Source organism: Rhinichthys klamathensis, unplaced genomic scaffold (genome assembly GCF_029890125.1).
Source record: "Rhinichthys klamathensis goyatoka isolate OS25496 unplaced genomic scaffold, OSU_Roscu_1.1 h1tg000281l_1, whole genome shotgun sequence".
Classification (NCBI taxonomy): domain Eukaryota; kingdom Metazoa; phylum Chordata; class Actinopteri; order Cypriniformes; family Leuciscidae; genus Rhinichthys; species Rhinichthys klamathensis.
This window is the reverse complement of record NW_026606800.1, coordinates 582,319-599,820: the sequence shown is the minus strand read 5'-3', so window position 1 is coordinate 599,820 and position 17,502 is coordinate 582,319. Positions and strand designations below refer to the sequence as shown.

Genomic DNA, 17,502 nt, shown 5'->3' with positions numbered 1-17,502 from the left:
ATTTTGCAAAAAATAAAGTAAAAATTATATATATACAGTATATATATAGCATTTAGTGACAATTAACCACCTATTTATTTACTATAAGGTTAATGGTCCAAAAACACAGTTTTTTCTTTATGCAAAATATGACCCAGACGTTTCTTGAAAGTTTCTGTTAGATCGACAATTTTATTCTCTGAGAAATGAAAAAAAAAACAGCGAAAGAGAGAATATAGGATATGTTACATTTCTTTATTTTTTAATGGATAATTGAACTCATTGAACATAGAACATAGAATTGAACATGGTACCTTTTTGTTAATGTAGCCTACTTTATGTAACGTTTTTCTGCTGTCATATCACAGCTGTATTATGATATTCCTGCCTTCATATGATTTTAACCAGCACTTTATGTGTTAAATTAAGAAAGATATGCTGTTATATTTTCTTATGAATTAATAATCATATCCCTGCATGGGTTTCTTCCATTTTATTATGGTTTCAATGAGGTTTAAAGATTTAGATATTTAGTTTATGAGACAGACGTAGTTTAAATAAATGAATTGTAGCATGATGCTGTTGATATAACTAGTTTTTGCCCTTTTATTGAAATTTATTTTCAGTTATTAGTTCCAACTATAGAACTAGAGAGTTTTGGGGGGGTTTTTCCCAGATTTTCTTTCAGTGAAAGAGCAGTTGTTCCGATTTTCAGGTGATTCTTCTTTGAAGGAAAATCCATTTGTTTCGATCTTCAATAAAATACTGCAGGAAATACACCGTGTCATTCATCATTTAATGCCTCAGTTTATTTAATTTATCGATAAATGAATATATCTGAGGTTTGAACAGTAAATATTTATTACCTTCCATTTTATACAGGTGCTGAAATTCCTCACCATAAGATCAGAATGAGCTTAAACCAGGTCAAAACACAATGGCAATTGTGATCTGCCAAAGTAAAAGTTTTAAAGTGTTTTATATCCCTTTTAATTCCCTTTTATATCGCTTTTATTTTGTCATTCTTTTCTGTGTAAAGCACTTTGAATTACCATAGTGTATAAAATGGGCTATATAAATAAACTTGCCTTGCCTAAAGCTCATCAATAATAAAATAGCATTCATTCATTCATGGAAGTTTTTCCACAATTAAAATTAAAATGAGTTTTAATTAGATTTTTGATACAGTTCATGCTTTCCCGAATGAGGAAAATAAAATTGCATTTGAGCATTTGATTTATCATTTGAGCAGCCATACTGAGAGTTTGATTTATTATTTAATGATTTAACATTTGAACAGATGTTTTGAGACTTTGATTTATTATTTTATATTTTTAAGCATTTGAATTTGAATTTTGTTAGGAAAAAACTTCCATACATTTAATCAAATCTTTTATAAAAGTAATGTTCACTGTATTATTTCGTTCATTTGTGTAATAAAAACTTATTATCTTTGAGAGATTGCTTAAAGCTGGAGATTATTGGGGGTAACAGGTCACGCGACAGGAGGCGTTCCTGCGGTGCGCGCGCTCATTGGTTCTGGGCTCCGGTCCGAGTGTCGGTCGGTGGGTTCAGTAACGGACTCTGATGTCAGAGGATGGGGAGAAGAACACCTGCTTCTGCGTGGGACATGGAGCGCTTGGTATGAACAAACGAACATGATATGTCTGTTGTTAAGTTATGTTTGTGTATTTATTTAGTCCGGACGTGCATTATAATACTGTGCACACTGAGAGCGACACAACGCAACAGAACTAACGTTAGCTGCTACGTTACCCCTCTCAGTCACTCATTATAATCAACGAGGGACGCTTGGAGTGTAACGTTACATCTTCGGTGATTACAATAGCCATCTAATTATGTTTTTGTTGCTTTGCTGTATGAACTCGGTGTGACAAGTGTTTTTGTTTCGCTTTCTTTATTGAAAGACACGGAAAACGAGCAACAAAACAACACAGTAAACGTTAAAAACTTAACGTTAGCAACATTACGCAGGACGCGCTTTTTCAAAATAATTCGCCTCAATTGAATATATATCATTTAGGTACATTTTTTTATCAGCTTTTAGAGGTTATTGTTATAATTTGTCGTGATTTACTTCATAAAATCGCGCTGCTCAAGTCAGTTTAACGGTTTTTCGCACGTGAGATAAGTTATTTTTATAAGCTCGTGTCTCGTGAGCCCATTCACAAAGTTAAAATAGTAAGAATAATCACAATTTTATTATTATTATTTTGTTTTTGTTTTATCCCTGCGCGTCCTTATGGACATTTGTTTTGGGATCATTTCGCCTGTGTTTATGCTAATTGCCAACAGCATACATTTTGGCACACTTGTGTATTTTATTGGAAATTTTACTATTTAACCCCCATTTCCTTTAATAAATCTATTTTACACTAGGTACACAAAAATAGCTACTCTTAGGACCTTAATGTCCCCATTGAAACCTTGATATACACTCATGACTCATGGGGACTGTCACCGTGGGGACCGAAATTGAGGTCCCCATGAGGAAACAAGATTGTAAATCATACAGAATGAGTTGTTGTTTTGTTGAAAATGTAAAAATGCAGTTTTCTGTGATGGGTAGGTTTAGGGGTAAGTGTAAGGGGAGAGAATATTCAGTTTGTACAGTATAAAAACCATTACGTCTATGGAGAGTCCCCACAAAGATAGTAAACCAGATGTGTGTTGGAAAAAAACTGCAAATCATAAATCCAACCACTCAGCTTTGCTGGAGCTTTACTGGCATCTAATGGGGAAAATTTGGTACTGCACCCAAACAAAATCTTACTGAAAGAGATATCAACCTCAAATTTGGAACACAACTTTATGCCTTTGATGTTTTTGCAGTTTTTGAGTTCAACATGTTTTATTAAATATCTGACCCTGGACCACAAAACCAGTCACATGGGTCAATTTTTCTGAAATTGAGATTTATACACCACATGAAAGCTGAATAAATAAGCTTTCCATTTATGTATGGTTTGTTAGGATAGGACAACATTTGGCCGAGATACAACTATTTGAAAATCTTTTGTTTGCGATTGTGCTGCATTCACTCACAAAAATAAATGTTTTATATATTTACGGTAGGAAATTTACAAAATATCTTCATGGAACAAGATCTTTACTTAATATCCTAATGATTTTTGGCATAAAAGAAAAATCGATAATTTTAACCCATACAATGTATCGTTGGCTATTGCCACAAATATACCCGTGCGACTTGTGACTGGTTTTGTGATCCACGGTCACATATATGTTTTATATAAAATATTGTTCATAAATAAATTTCATAAACTTAAACCTCTATAGCTTTTTGTGTCACTTTTTTTTTTTTTTACATTTTTTTTTTTACATGTCTGCTCCAAAGAGTTTTCTGACATGGACATTTTTGTCCCCTAAGGACCTCAGACAGAGTAACTTTTTAAAATCAATGCACAAGGGTTAAAAAAAAAGTAGACAAATACAAATACGCCCCACAAACATTTTTGAAAACTCTTATTCAAATGGTTTTGTCTTCGTATAAAAAAGGCGTTCTGTTGATGTTTCGAGTCAATTTACTGCCATTTAGATAATTTTTATCAAAATAATGTTAATTTTTAGCCATTCAAGTATGTAAACTGCACATAACCTAAATGTAACCAAAATACAATATACAATACAATATATATAAATACAATATTTAGCTTCCTTGTTGATTGAACAAGCAATATTGTGTGTATTAGAGTGCTGAAGCACTGAGTGCAGAACCTGATGACTTCTTTGACATTTTGGAGGAGAGGAGGCGGAGCAATGACTTAAGCCACGCCCTGCGGACCTTTAACCCTCAGCCGTACCGTGGAGCCACACCCATTTCAGCTGCTGCTCTCAACAGGATGGTGCTTGAATCCCAGTACCTGAGCTACATCATACAGGAGGTGAGAGAGAAAGAGTGAGATACAGTAGTTATGAAAGGAAGATGTCATAGCAGTTTTTGTTCACTGTTTCTTGCTCACGCTCACAGATCGTGGTCGAGTGCGATGAACCGCGTGAGGCAGTTCTAGAGGAAGCGTCTGCGTTACTGGACGAGATGAGTCAAAACCTTCAGCTGGGATTCATTCGACTGCTGGGCTTCGCAATGACCAAAGTTTTTAAAAGCGTGTTCAGCTCTATACATGTCAACGAGGAGGGACTCACACGTGTTAGTGTTTTTCTGTCCTATTAAAGGGTTAGTTCACCCAAAAATGAAAATGATGTCATTAATGACTCCCCCTCATGTCGTTCAAGCCCGTAAGACCTCCGTTCATCTTCGGAAGAGTTTAAGATATTTTAGATTTAGTCCGAGTTTTCTGTCCCTCCATTGAAAATGTATGTACGGTATACTGTCCTTGTCCAGAAAGGAAATAAAGATGTCATCAAAGTAGTCCATGTGACACCAGGGGGTTAGTTAGAATGTTTTGAAGCATCGAAAATACATTTTGGTCCAAAAATAACAAAAACTACGACTTTATTCAGCATTGTATTGTCTTCCGGTTCTGTTGTCGAGCCGCGTTCACGAGTCCGCAGTGACGCTGCTGACGTAAGACGCTGCTGACGTGTGTCTGGTGCGTCCGTGTATTCGGGTTCAAATAAATATGGCTGGGCAAAAAAATGCAAGTCTTCCTCTGTGTGGACATCCTTAGACATGTTTGTGAAGATTGTTTAGTTTCCAGCGTGCGTCTCCCTCAGACTGTAAACGAAGCTCGGGCGCACCAGACACACGTCAGCAGCGTCACTGAACGCGGATCCACAACAGAACCGGAAGACAATACAATGCGGAATAAAGTCGTAGTTTTTGTTATTTTTGGACCAAAATGTATTTTCGATGCTTCAAAACATTCTAACTAACCCACTGGTGTCACATGGACTACTTTGATGATGTCTTTATTTCCTTTCTGGACAAGGACAGTAAACCGTACATACATTTTCAATGGAGGGACAGAAAACTCTCGGACTAAATCTAAAATATCTTAAACTGTGTTCCGAAGATGAACGGAGGTCTTACGGGCTTGGAACAACATGAGGGTGAGTCATTAATGACATAATTTTAATTTTTCGGTATACTAACCCTTTAAAAAAATTAATTATATTTTTTAAAAAGGAATGCTTCACTAAAAAAATGTGAATTCTGTTATCATTTAGCTCCAGCAGGCCATTCAGGAGCATCCCGTCATCCTAATGCCCAATCACAGGAGCTACATGGACTTCCTTGTTCTGTCCTACATCATGTTCACTTATGACCTCTCTATCCCCGTCATTGCAGCCGGAATTCGCAAGTATCTACAGATTTTTGTTGCAGTTGTTGGTGGCCAAATCTCACAGTCACATCATGTATTTTTTTATTTTAAAGGAACACGCTGACTTTTTGGGACTTTAGCTTATTCACCGTATCTCCCAGAGTTAGATAAGTCCATACATATCCTTCTCATCTCTGTGCGTGCCGTAACTCAGTCTGACGCACCCACCGCTAGCCTAGCTTAGCACAAATACTGGAGGTAAATGGCTCCATCTAGCCTGCTGCTACAATAAGTGACAAAATAACGCCAACATTTTCCTATTTATATGTTGTGATTTGTATAGTCACAGTGTGTACAAATAACAAGGCCATATGAGACAGCTATCTTCTAACTGTATACATACTGGGAGCTATATTCTCAGAAGGCGAAGCACTGCTACTTCTGCGGAGTGATTTGCTCGCAGCACATACGTAGGGTATGTACTATGTATGGACTTATCTAACTCTGGGGGATACGGTGAATAAGCTAAAGTCCCAAAAAGTCGGCGTGTTCCTTTAAAATAGTAAAATATTTCTCTACTCACCTTCTTCCAAATCTCCACCTTTATTTCTCTAACAGCTCTGTTGGGGATGAAGCTGATTGGTGAGATCTTTCGACGGTCAGGCGCGTTCTTTATCCGTCGTGCCATTGGCTCAGACAAGCTGTACTGGGCGGTGCTGTCTGAGTATGTCAAAACGATTGTGCGGGTGAGAATTTAGTACATGCTTTATTATTTCTCCCCCCCCCCTTTTTTTTAAAAAAGAAATGATTGTACACAACCATTCAAAAGTTTAGGGGCGGTAAGATTTTTAATGATTTTAAAAGAAGTCTCTTTTACCCATCAAGGCTGAATGTATTTGAACAAAAAAATACAGTATAAACAGTAATATTGTGAAATATTATTAAACCTTAATAGAACTGTTTTATATTTGAATATATTTTTAAATGTAATTTATCCCTGTGATGCAAAGCTGAATTTTCAGCATCATTACTCCAGTCTTCAGTGTCACATGATCCTTCAGAAATCATTCTAATATGCTGATGTGATGCTCAAGAAACATTTCTTAATATCATCAATGTTGAAAATCGTTGTGCTGCGTGATATATATATATATATATATATATATATATATATATATTAGGGGTGGAACGGTACACAGAAGTCACGGTTCGGTTCATACCTCGGTTCAGACATCACGGTTCGGTACGATTTCGGTACAATGGAGGGAAAAGCAAAACAAAAATGCAGAAGGCATTGTATTTTTTTAAATAAGTTTTATTAATAAAGGCATAAAACCAGTTTATTTGTAGTGCACTGACAATAGTTTTATATAATTAGTTTATTAATTAAATTAATAAAAAGACAAAAAGACCTTGCGATATGTTTGGTAATTGTACCTGAATTAATTTAAAATTAATTTGCTATATTTCAGATCAATATATTTGTTTTCCTTCATTTTAATTAACATTATTATTTAACAATGTAACATTATTCTCGTCTGAATTATAAATAATTGATTTCTGTATAAAATAATACTACCATTAAAAACACATTCGATTTTCTTTTTTAATCAATGTAGAATGTGTAAGATTAGTGCTCCGAGGACAAGAAATGAAAACCAATGTGATATGATGAATGTCCAAAAGATGGGACCCACAGACTGTTTTGAAATGGAGTTGGATAAATATGTTTTGCTTTTAAAACAGTGTGTGTGTGTGTGTATGAGAGAGAGAGATTTTGGTTGGGTGACAGTTGTAGGTTACAGTTTGACAAGAGTTTACAGTGTGACAAAAGCACAATGTTGTGTTTTATTGCGAGTGTACACAAATATAAGTAAACACTTTGCAGGTTTAATGATCTGTATGAACAAAATGACGGAGTATGTTTTTTATGTTTCCACTGTTCGATCGCGGCCGCGCCTCTCTCTCTCACACACACACACACACACACAAACACATGCCAGGATTGCAATCTTGACATCGCAGCCTGTTCATTATGCGGTCACACCAAACGCGTATAGAGCGTTAAATTAGCGTCTATCGCGTCTAGTTCGACGCTAGTCCAAAGCGAATAGGACGCGCGTATAAAGCCAACGTTTGAAGTGAACGCGCGTTCAGAGCTAAGCCGATGGTACAGATTATGTGTCCCTAAAGAACCCGCGTATCTAACAGTAGTTCCGCATTACATTAATTAATTTTCACGCGAGTTTTATTTATTTTTATACCGTGTATTCTCCGTGTAAATTCGTCCACCGAACCGTGACGCCCGTACCGTTTCGGTTCGGTACGAATACATGTACCGCTCCACCCCTAATATATATATATAGGATACCGGGATACATTTTTCCAGGATTCTTTGATGACTAGAATGTTCGAAAGAACAGCATCTTTTGTAACATTAGTATTGTCTTTACCGTCAGTTTTCATCAATTGAATGCATCCTTGCTGAATAAAAAGATCAAAAATATCTTACTGAACCCCAAGCTTTTGAATGGTAGTGTATTTGTTAGCACTGATACTCACAGTAGCAGTTTTTCTACAGACAGGTTATGCTCCATTAGAGTTTTATGTTGAAGGATTACGGAGTAGAACGCTGAAATCTCTCACACCAAAACTAGGTAAGATTACATTTAAGATAGTAAGTTAGAAATGTGAGGCTCTTCATGTTCTTGGTCCTTGAGTTCTGTTTGCATCCTCACAGGAATGATGCACATGGTGTTGGAGCCCTTTTTTAAAGGAGAGGTGTTTGACATCAGTCTGGTCCCCATCAGCATCAGTTACGAGCGTGTGTTGGAGGAGTCGCTTCTCGCTCATGAGCTGCTGGGTGTGCCTAAACCAAGAGAGACCACAGGGGTACAGCTGTCAAAGCGAGCCAAAGTCTCATGCATTTCAAAATATGAAGGAATGAACTTGGTGCTGAGCTCTTGCTGTGATCTGCAGGGTTTGCTGAAGGCCAGGACGGTTCTGAAGGAGGATTACGGCTCCATGCATGTGTGCTTTGGAAACCCTGTGTCTGTTAGAGACCTGGTCAAAGGAAAGATAAACCGCAGGCAGTACAATCTGGTACCCAGGTAATATATACACACGTGACAATTAAAAAAAAAAAAATAATATGTGAAATTGTCTGCATTATGCAGTGATAAATTATTAAAAGAGATCACGACATGAGGAATCAAAATGTCCTTGTGCATTTGACATATGAGAGGTCTTTGTTTCATTAAAACTTCCTGCAAGTTTCATAGCTTAAAATTTCCTCATTATAAACAAAGCATTTATTTAATCAAGCTCCAAAAACAGCTTGTTTAGATATTGTGTAATCTGTGACATCACACAGGCAAATACATTTGCATATGCCTGCCTCCAGAGCAAGACAACAGCGAATAGCTATTCATCATCGCACCATAGGCTCCGCCCACTGGCGTTCAGTCGCTTAACGGCTGACATCTGTCAACAGTGCATGCGAGAGTCGCGTCAAAAGCGAATAGATTATAATGAGTGATGCTGTCTACACTAGATACAATATACAGATGTGCGTTCAGTTTCTTATGTACTCCACACTCTGTCGTCTGTCACAACAGGACAAATGGAAGAGTGAAAGAACGTTCGCATTGACACATCCAGTTTAAATCAGCTCATTTGCGTCTCTGTACAGACTTCACAAGGATCCTAGCATTGGAAAAAAGTGGATGGTTTATTTCTAATGGTGTCCCAAATCGCATCAGAGGATCATATGTTTGTTTGGAGCATTTGACTGTGGATTGTTTTGTAAACCTGGCACAGTGTAATGGAGAGTAGCAAAGAAACTTGTCGAAAGATGAAGCAGCCGACTGAATTGGATCTAACAGCTGCATCAATAATTTCATAATGCTTTGTCTGTAAATTATAATGTTTTCAAAACACTTACTTTGTGTTAATACTGTTTCCTATGCAATGACGTTAGCCAATCATAACAGTGACCATTTACTGACAAGCCTTAAAGGAGCCACCCCTTAAAAATTGATAATTTCAGAAAGAGGGTCAGAATGAGGATAAAAGGATTTTTTTTCTGCATACAGTAAATATAAATAAACCTAAAAGAAAAAAGTGTCATGACCCCTGTCCTTGGGTATTTATTATGAATAATGTAGTTAAATATTAAAATATTATTAAATAAAAACAACAAAATTACACTGAATTATAATACATTTATAAAAAATTTGATTTTTTATTGAAAATCATTTTTTTTTTTAAAAATTTTATGCTTTATATTTTTGTCTAAAAATGTCTTTACTTTTGGAAGTCTTGTGAAATAATACGATTTTAAAAATCATGGTTGCTATTCAGGCCCCCACAGTGTAAAATGGAAGATCAAGTGGACTGCATTGCATTGTGGAATATACTCTTTTTTTTCTTCTGTCTCATTAACAGAGACCTGCCCATGAAGCCCAATAAGGAGACACAGGAGTTAGTATCTGGTCTAGCCCACATGATCATCCGTTTGCAGGAGAGAAATGCGGTACTGAGTGCCTGGAACCTGACGGTCGTGGTTCTCCTCCAGAACCTCCAGGGCATTGATTTGGACCTGCTGACCAACAAAACCCTCTGGGTGAGGAGAATCGCCCTGCAGTTTGGAGCCCACATCAGATGGCCCAGTAAGGACACATGTAGAGATGACATTCAATAAACAAAACCTGAATAGAACATACAATCAGCTCCTTTAAAGGAAGATCGTTTGTTCAGTGCCAGATACATTCTACAGACAGCTTCTGTGGCATGCAGTCAATTAGCATAGAAAGTTATTTTGGCTTATTTGTCAGGTTAAAAAAAAAAGACACTTACAGGGGAAGCCTGCTAAAAGTAAACATTACACATAAACATGTGAGACTTGTGTGCTGCAAAATTCTATCTCATATTTCATCTCCTGTTCTGGCAGTAATTTCTGCAAATACCAGAAAAGTTTGAAAAACTTTCTGCAAAGTACAGAGTAGCACATAACCAGAACTTCATCTGTTTTAAACAGTTGTCCCAATACTAAAAGCATAGTTTAGACAACTTTACATCACAAAAACACACATATTTGTATGGAGGACAACAATATACCCTCTGGAATGCCCCATATACTTCAATGGTACAGTAAGTACATTACTCTAAACAAAATTTTGGCTTTTTACAAACTGAGGGACAATTTGATTATTTTTTTGCCATAAAATCAACAGCAGATGCTGTCCATAGAGAAAACACTTACACAATAATAGTTTGAGCTCTGTCTTTCTGTATGGTTAGAATATTCATGAGCTCTTTCCAGGGTTCTCCTACTAGTTTAGCTTTCTAGGTATTGTGAACAACTTGGGACGGTTCTTTAATTCTGGGACTAAAGCCAAACATGTGACTGAGATCAACAGAAAACAACAAAACCCCCATTTAGGGCTGTTCCTATGGCAATCACACAGGATAAACAGGATAGAAGTTCTTAAATTTGTGTGTTGAGTCTTGAGGAAAGAAAAGATGCTTGTTTACGCCCTGTTAATTACAATAATAACTTCTTCATAGCAAAAATAATGATTTTATTGTCATATCAATATTTTGAATGGAAAAGTTTGGAAACTTCAGACTTGACCACCCTAGCAACTGTGTAGTGGAAAAACATACCATTCTCCCCCTCTTTTTGTTTTGAAGAGCATGTTTTGGATTCTGAAGTGATGTCATCGAGCATGACCCTGCATCACTCAGTAGTGCGCTGTGAGAGGGGGCGTGTCTATCTAGTGGAGGAGGCGGGTCCAGGACCTGTCACTCAAGAGGAGGGCGTGTTCAGACGTGCTGCTGCTGTGCTCATGTGCGCCTCCTACAGGAATCAAGCAGTACATGTATTCACACGGCCAGCTATGGTGGCAGTTGCAATCACAACAGCTGTAAGCAGCAGGACAGGTGAGTAGTATGAGAGTGTCACAGGAAGTTTTCATAGGTTTTACTTACCCTTATGTTATTTATTGCAAAAATAGTTTTCTTCTGTGGAACATTGATATTTCAAGAAATTTCCAAGAACTAATTTCAAACTTTAAGCTTTAAAATGTATTTCATATAACTATGAAAACTTGTAAGGGATGATTTTCAGAGAATAAACTACTTAAAGCTACACTGTGTAACTTTTTTAGTTTATTCTTAGCTAAAAACACTTAGTTCTTTCAAAAATATATGTGGTCATTAATGTATATTTACTAAGTTCAAGTAATAAAGTATTCTCGTGAGTGTATAATATGCCATTGAAAATACATACGGGTAAGGGGTTCTAATGTCGGTCGCCATGTTGCCCCTCCATCTTGAAAGTATATTAGCCAAAGAGGGACATACCCGTTAATTCAAGCTTCGCCTTTCGCGTTTTAACACTCGATGGCACCGTATAAAAACCTGAAAGCCTTTTTGAAAGTATAATATAGCCTACAATATAAACTTTGCCTTACGCTAGTGATGTCGTACAACATACAGAATAACGATAGCACTGATAAAAGTTACTTTACTAAGATTAACTTGCATTCGTCTGGGAACCTGATAACTGATGTTAGCAATGAAATGGTAAAAAAATAACAAAAACATAAAACTATTATTCATTTTACATTGATGTCATAACCTATATGTTACCTGACAAATTAAATTACTGCAAATTATAATAGTTTTCTAAAATAACCTCATCACTTGAAGGAACACTCATGGACAAGGTCGAACTGGAAGCCATGTTAATCTTGGACTACATTGGCCACCGTAGGGGTTAAAACGAAATCGGAATTGAGAGGAACAGAAACTAATATTCACTGGATGGTCATATACCTTTTCACCGCTAGGTGGGGGTAAAAATCACAGTGTAGCTTTAAAGTCCCCATGAAATTAAAATGTAAGTTCTTTTGGCTTTTAGTATGACTATGTTATTAGCCTTAAGGTTATCTATAAGTTAGTGTGCTCCAAAACAATGACAAAATGTACATTTAGAAGATAAAAGTGTTCAAAACTTACAGTCTCTCACTTCCACCAATATGGATCAAAGGTTTTGATGACATCACTCTGCACTTCAGTTTCTTGTCAGATTTTCTGTCCAATCAAATGCTCTCTAGAATCGTCCCGACCCCTACACTATAAATAGATGCTGAAGCTGCGGCTGAAATCGGTTACTTGTTCACAGTTACTATTTTCTACATGGTGAATGGCACATATGGTGCAATATATAGGGGTAAGGGAACAATTCAGATATGCTTTCCTTCTGGGCAAATGAAGTCTGGTTTCACGTTAGCGTCACGTGAACCGCTGCAGCTCCGGCCCAGAGACACGATACACAAAGCAAATCATATGTGCGAGTCGGCGCAGATCACAAAACTTATCGGGTGCATTTGAATTCTGGACAGAATGCTCTATTTTAAAACGATGGGGGAGATCAGGAGGAGAAACGGTTACAGACTCGGCATTAGAAGCAGCACTGTCAAGTAGAAGAGACATCATCAATGCCATCCACCAACAAAAATTACACACTTTTCAAACTACACATCCACAGCATGACTATATTCACTATTTTGCTTTAGTAACAGTTTCATATTAAATCTAAAATGTTAATCTATTAGACTGTAGAGCTGTCAAATGCTCAACGGCTCTGGACAAGCTGTGATATAAAGGAACCGCTATTGGGGAGGAGCTGATTGATATGTCCCACCCTGTCTTCCTGTTTAAGTAGCAATTACGTCACCATATTGAATAATGCTGCGTCTTTTAGTGGGGCTTTAAATATAAGTCTGTTACTCACACAAAGCTATTGTATGACTCGAAAACATTACTTTTATGGCACTTTTTTTTGGACATTTTCTGGATCTCCCATTCACTTTTACTGTGAAAAAAGTAGCATGTACATTCTACTAATGTTTTTGTCCACACAAGAAAGAAATCAGGTTTGGAACGACATGAGGGTGAATAAATGATGAATTGTTATTTTTAGCCATTTTGTTTCCTTTCCAGATGACGTCTTTCATCATTTTAAGTTCCTTCTGGAGCTCTTTTCCAATGAGTTTGTCTTCATTCCTGATCAAGCGGTTCAGGTGAGTCTGATTGTCTAAATGCAGCTGTTGAACACAGGACATCCATCTAAACATCTGCCTCTCTCTCAGGACTATGAGGAGGGCTGCTCTTTGCTACAGCAGTCTGGTGTGATCGGCCGCTCTGATGAAAAGATCTATGTGAGAGACAACGGCCAGGAAACCATCGTCTTCCTCAGAGCCATTCTGCAGCCTTTTATTGAGAGTTACCAGGTGATTGTAGTCATCTACACAATTGTCCAGGCAGTTCACCATGTCGATTGGTGAGTAACAGGATGTTGAACACGTCAGCACTGATATCAGTGTGTTTAGGTGGTGTTTAGGTACCTGTGTGAAGAGAGCTCGCAGACATTCAGAGAGAAGATGTTTTCAACCAGCATCCGCAGTTTCATTATGGAGCTCCTTATTTCAGGTGTGGGTCATTTTCAGTTGAAGACTTTTGTGAAATAGCCTTGATGATTATGTTACAGTCTCTCGGGTAAAGTTACGTCTCTGTCTCAGGTGAAGTTCAGTCGTATGAGGGTTTATCATCTGACCTACAGAGGAACGTTCTCTCAGCTTTGCTCAGGATGGCTGCTGTGACCAAAACTAAAGTGTAAACAGATACAACACACATCTAAGAAATGAACTTTGAAAATGAAATGGAGTTGTGAGCACAGAAATTAAAGGGATAGTTACTTTGAAATTAATTTTTGAAATCTTTTAGCTTACCTCAAGGGCATCCAAGATGTAGGGGTCTTTGTTTCCACAGTATTTTCAATTTTGATATTTTTAGGTCAAACCGTTCTTGTCTGTCAGTCATATAATGCAGGTCTATGGTCACCACCTCAAAAAGCATGCACAGAGAAGTCCAAATTAAACATGATTTAATGACTCGTAAATGTAAGTACACATTGATGGCCTTAGACACGAAACGAGCGGTTTGTGTGAGAAAACAAACAGTATTTATATCGTTTTTACCTCTTGTAAACACAGCCACGTCCAAGTGATCTGAGGGCGCGGGCTCTTCGGTCTTTTCCGGCAAGCGCCGGAAGTGATCTCTCGCGCGTGTACGTCACTCATTGTTTACACAGAACAGAGATTGTAGGTAAGACGGCTAATTAAAATGGTACTAATTTGCGCTTATCCGGGATGTTTTAACCGTCGTAAAAGAAAACAATAAAATTTAAAAAATTTAAATAAAACAATTGTATGAGTGACGTACACGCGCGAGAGATCACTTCCGGTGCTTTCCGGAAAAGACCGAAGCGCCCGCGCCCTCAGATCACTTGGACGTGGCTGTGTTTACAAGAGGTAAAAACGATATAAATACTGTTCGTTTTCTCACACAAACCGCTCGTTTCGTGTCTAAGGCCATCAATGTGTACTTACATTTACGAGTCATTAAATCATGTTTAATTTGGACTTCTCTGTGCATGCTCTTTGAGGAAGTGACCATAGACCTGCATTATATGACTGACAGACAGGAACAGTTTGACCTAAAAATATCAAAATTGAAAATACTGTGGAAACAAAGACACCTACATCTTGGATGCCCTTGAGGTAAGCTAAAACATATCAAAAATTAATTTCAAAGTGAACTGTCCCTTTAAGTTAATAACAATGACATATCTCTCTGTATTTCAGCGACGACCAGAATGAGTTTAGAGTGAATAAATCTGCAGTGAAGAGAATATGGGACATGCTGAGTAAGATTAATTGATTTTTATTCTGATCTAAAATCTTTAAGTTTTGCAGTATTTTTTTTTCTGCATCTGCTCTGTTGAGTAGTGTAATGTGTTGTACTTTATCTTGTTCATGACAGATGATGGATGGACTCCTCGAATCAGTGTAGACGCCAGACTGTGATGAGAAGAATCGGACAACAGCAACTCTTGAATCTTTTATTGTAGAAGTGCTAATAAGTATTAGTATCATATGTGTTTTTAGTGTTAAACACAGAGTAAACCTGCAGTAGCAGCTCTAGATGTAGAACTTCAGCAATTTTGGACTGTTATGGCAATACATATGATTTAATTTTGTGAAAATCATACAGACAATAATGGTATTTAACAGCAAAATATACATTTGAAGACATTCTTATCTTTTAAGTATGTTTATCAAGCAATTTAATTAAATTTGATAATCAAATAATTGCATTAATGAAATATTTTTTTAAATATATTTTTCTATGATATCATTGTAATAAAATCTTGATTACTTGATTATGTACATTCCTTCTATGATTGATAGAAGAAAGATGAAATAAAGTATCTGCAAAGAAAAGTCAGAAAGTCATCCATAAATCGTTTAAACACAGATATGTTAAAGGGATAGTTCACCCAAAAATGAAAAGCACCCTCATGTTGTTCCAAACCTGTTTTAGTTTCTTCTGTTGAACACAAAAGAAGATATTTTGAAGAATGTTTGTAATCAAACATTTGACGGTAGCCATTGACTTCCATAGTAGGAACAAAAAATACTATGGGGGTCAATGGGTGTCGTCAACTGGCTGGTTACCAACATTATTTAAAATATCTTCTTTTGTGTTCAACAGAAGAAAGAAACTCATACAGGTTTGGAACAACATTTTTGGGTGAATATCCCTTTAGATGTGTAGTTAGCAACAGGTAAATCGTTTACAGCACCTTTAAAATAAGCTTATCAAAACTTGCAACCTAACGTACTGTACTTATGAACGATTTTTTTGATCCAGTTAATAAATAGGTTATATTTTAAATTGCTTTATGTCCCATAGAAAACAAGTCTCGAGTGTGAGTAAATTAAGACAGAAATGCAAATTCTGGGTGAACTATCCTTTCAAGAAATTGTCAACTTTTGTCCGCCCCCACCTTTCCCTCCCCCTTTTCCTGATAATGGATCAACAGCGTGGAGGTATTCCCCCACTTGTCGTCTTTGTTTCTCTATTCGCTCTCTCTGTTGATTCTGCTCTTTCACCCATTCATCCACGTCGCCTTTAAAAAGCATCATCTGTTGCAGCCATCGCGCCGTGGACACGAGTAGAAACAGCGCCCCCTGCAGGACGTGTCTGACAGCGACACACACAGACGACACGACTGCCAGCAACTGAGAGAGAGACTCCCACAGCAAACACACTCCCTCTAGGTAATGAGCAGCCGCTTTACCTACATACGGCAAAAGGTACAATAGGCGCTCTTCATCGTTGGTAGTCGATAACATGTTATCAGAGTCATTAACACATGGCTCGATTAAAATATTCCGGGCAGCTTTGGCGAAGTGTTGAGCGGCGTGACGTAGAGGCAAGAGCGCCAGGTACAGCTGACATGTCGCGGTAGCCAAAGTTTGAAGAAACAAACGACACTCGTTAATTGCTTTTCCTGTGAATGACAAAAAAATCCCATACTGTTACAAAAATCTGAAAATGTGGTTACACTTTATTTTACAGTGCCCTTGTTACACGTTACCTGTTTAGCCTCGCATAGTAATAACAGTAAACATGCAATCTACTTCAACCAAACCTGTAAGCACATGTAGTACTGTAACAATGACACTTTAAAATAAAGTGTAACCAAAAATGTTTAATAGGCCTAATAAGTAGATATAGCTATTACTATGTAATTATGAAAGGTGGAAATGCAATTTCAGTAACAAATAAGGTTCCAGGCAGGGGCGGATCTACCGGGGTGGCATAGGGTGGCAAATGCCACCCTAAAAGAAAGCCTTGCCACCCCTGCTGCCACCCCAGTTGGCAGCAACGAATTAAAAGTTATGGCCAATTTGACAATTTACGAGCGCGAATCTCCCATGTCCGACTGCAGTGAATTCGCTACGTGCATAATATGACGACCGTTGACGTTCATACTTTAGTGTGGGCAAATACTTCCGGCGAAAACTTCCGGTGATCTGACCGCAAGAGCGGGAGACAGCGAGAGCAAGAGACAACAGCGACCGAGTTCCATTACCAGAGAGATAAGTTTTCAACCCGACCAAATTTTTAAATGCATATCATTTTCAGTGTAATTCACCTGTGTGTTTCTATGCTTTATATTACTGCATTTATTTTGTGCAAGTGAGATGAGTAAAGCACATCTGTTTCATATATCATGTATCTGTCTGGTGTTTATATGCAGTAGCCTACAGTATTCCACAGTAAAATGCTCAAGTTGGGTGCTCAATAAAATAATATATATAAAAAAGGGAAAAAAGGTCGGCAC

At 37.4% G+C, this 17,502-nt stretch overlaps 1 protein-coding gene across 1 annotated transcript; it reads left to right on the top strand.

Annotated features, from left to right (window-relative positions):
* Nucleotides 1-1,509: 1,509 nt before the first annotated feature.
* Nucleotides 1,510-15,531, top strand: gnpat2 (glyceronephosphate O-acyltransferase 2). The gene is made up of 16 exons (XM_056269279.1): nucleotides 1,510-1,621; nucleotides 3,711-3,902; nucleotides 3,989-4,165; nucleotides 5,146-5,275; nucleotides 5,859-5,986; nucleotides 7,822-7,897; nucleotides 7,981-8,132; nucleotides 8,220-8,350; nucleotides 9,687-9,910; nucleotides 10,935-11,183; nucleotides 13,251-13,330; nucleotides 13,400-13,540; nucleotides 13,640-13,739; nucleotides 13,829-13,922; nucleotides 14,954-15,015; nucleotides 15,132-15,531. The coding sequence occupies exons 1-16, from the start codon at nucleotides 1,577-1,579 to the stop codon at nucleotides 15,173-15,175; spliced, it is 2,025 nt and encodes a 674-aa protein (XP_056125254.1). The 5' UTR covers nucleotides 1,510-1,576; the 3' UTR covers nucleotides 15,176-15,531.
* Nucleotides 15,532-17,502: the final 1,971 nt, after the last annotated feature.

Coding starts and splice junctions, on each gene's coding strand:
- gnpat2 (XM_056269279.1), top strand. CDS start 1,577: ATGGGGAGAAGAACACCTGCTTCTGCGTGGGACATGGAGCGCTTG. Junction 5,276..5,858: donor CGTCATTGCAGCCGGAATTC/GCAAGTATCTAC, acceptor TTTCTCTAACAG/CTCTGTTGGGGATGAAGCTG. Junction 15,016..15,131: donor GAGAATATGGGACATGCTGA/GTAAGATTAATT, acceptor TGTTCATGACAG/ATGATGGATGGACTCCTCGA.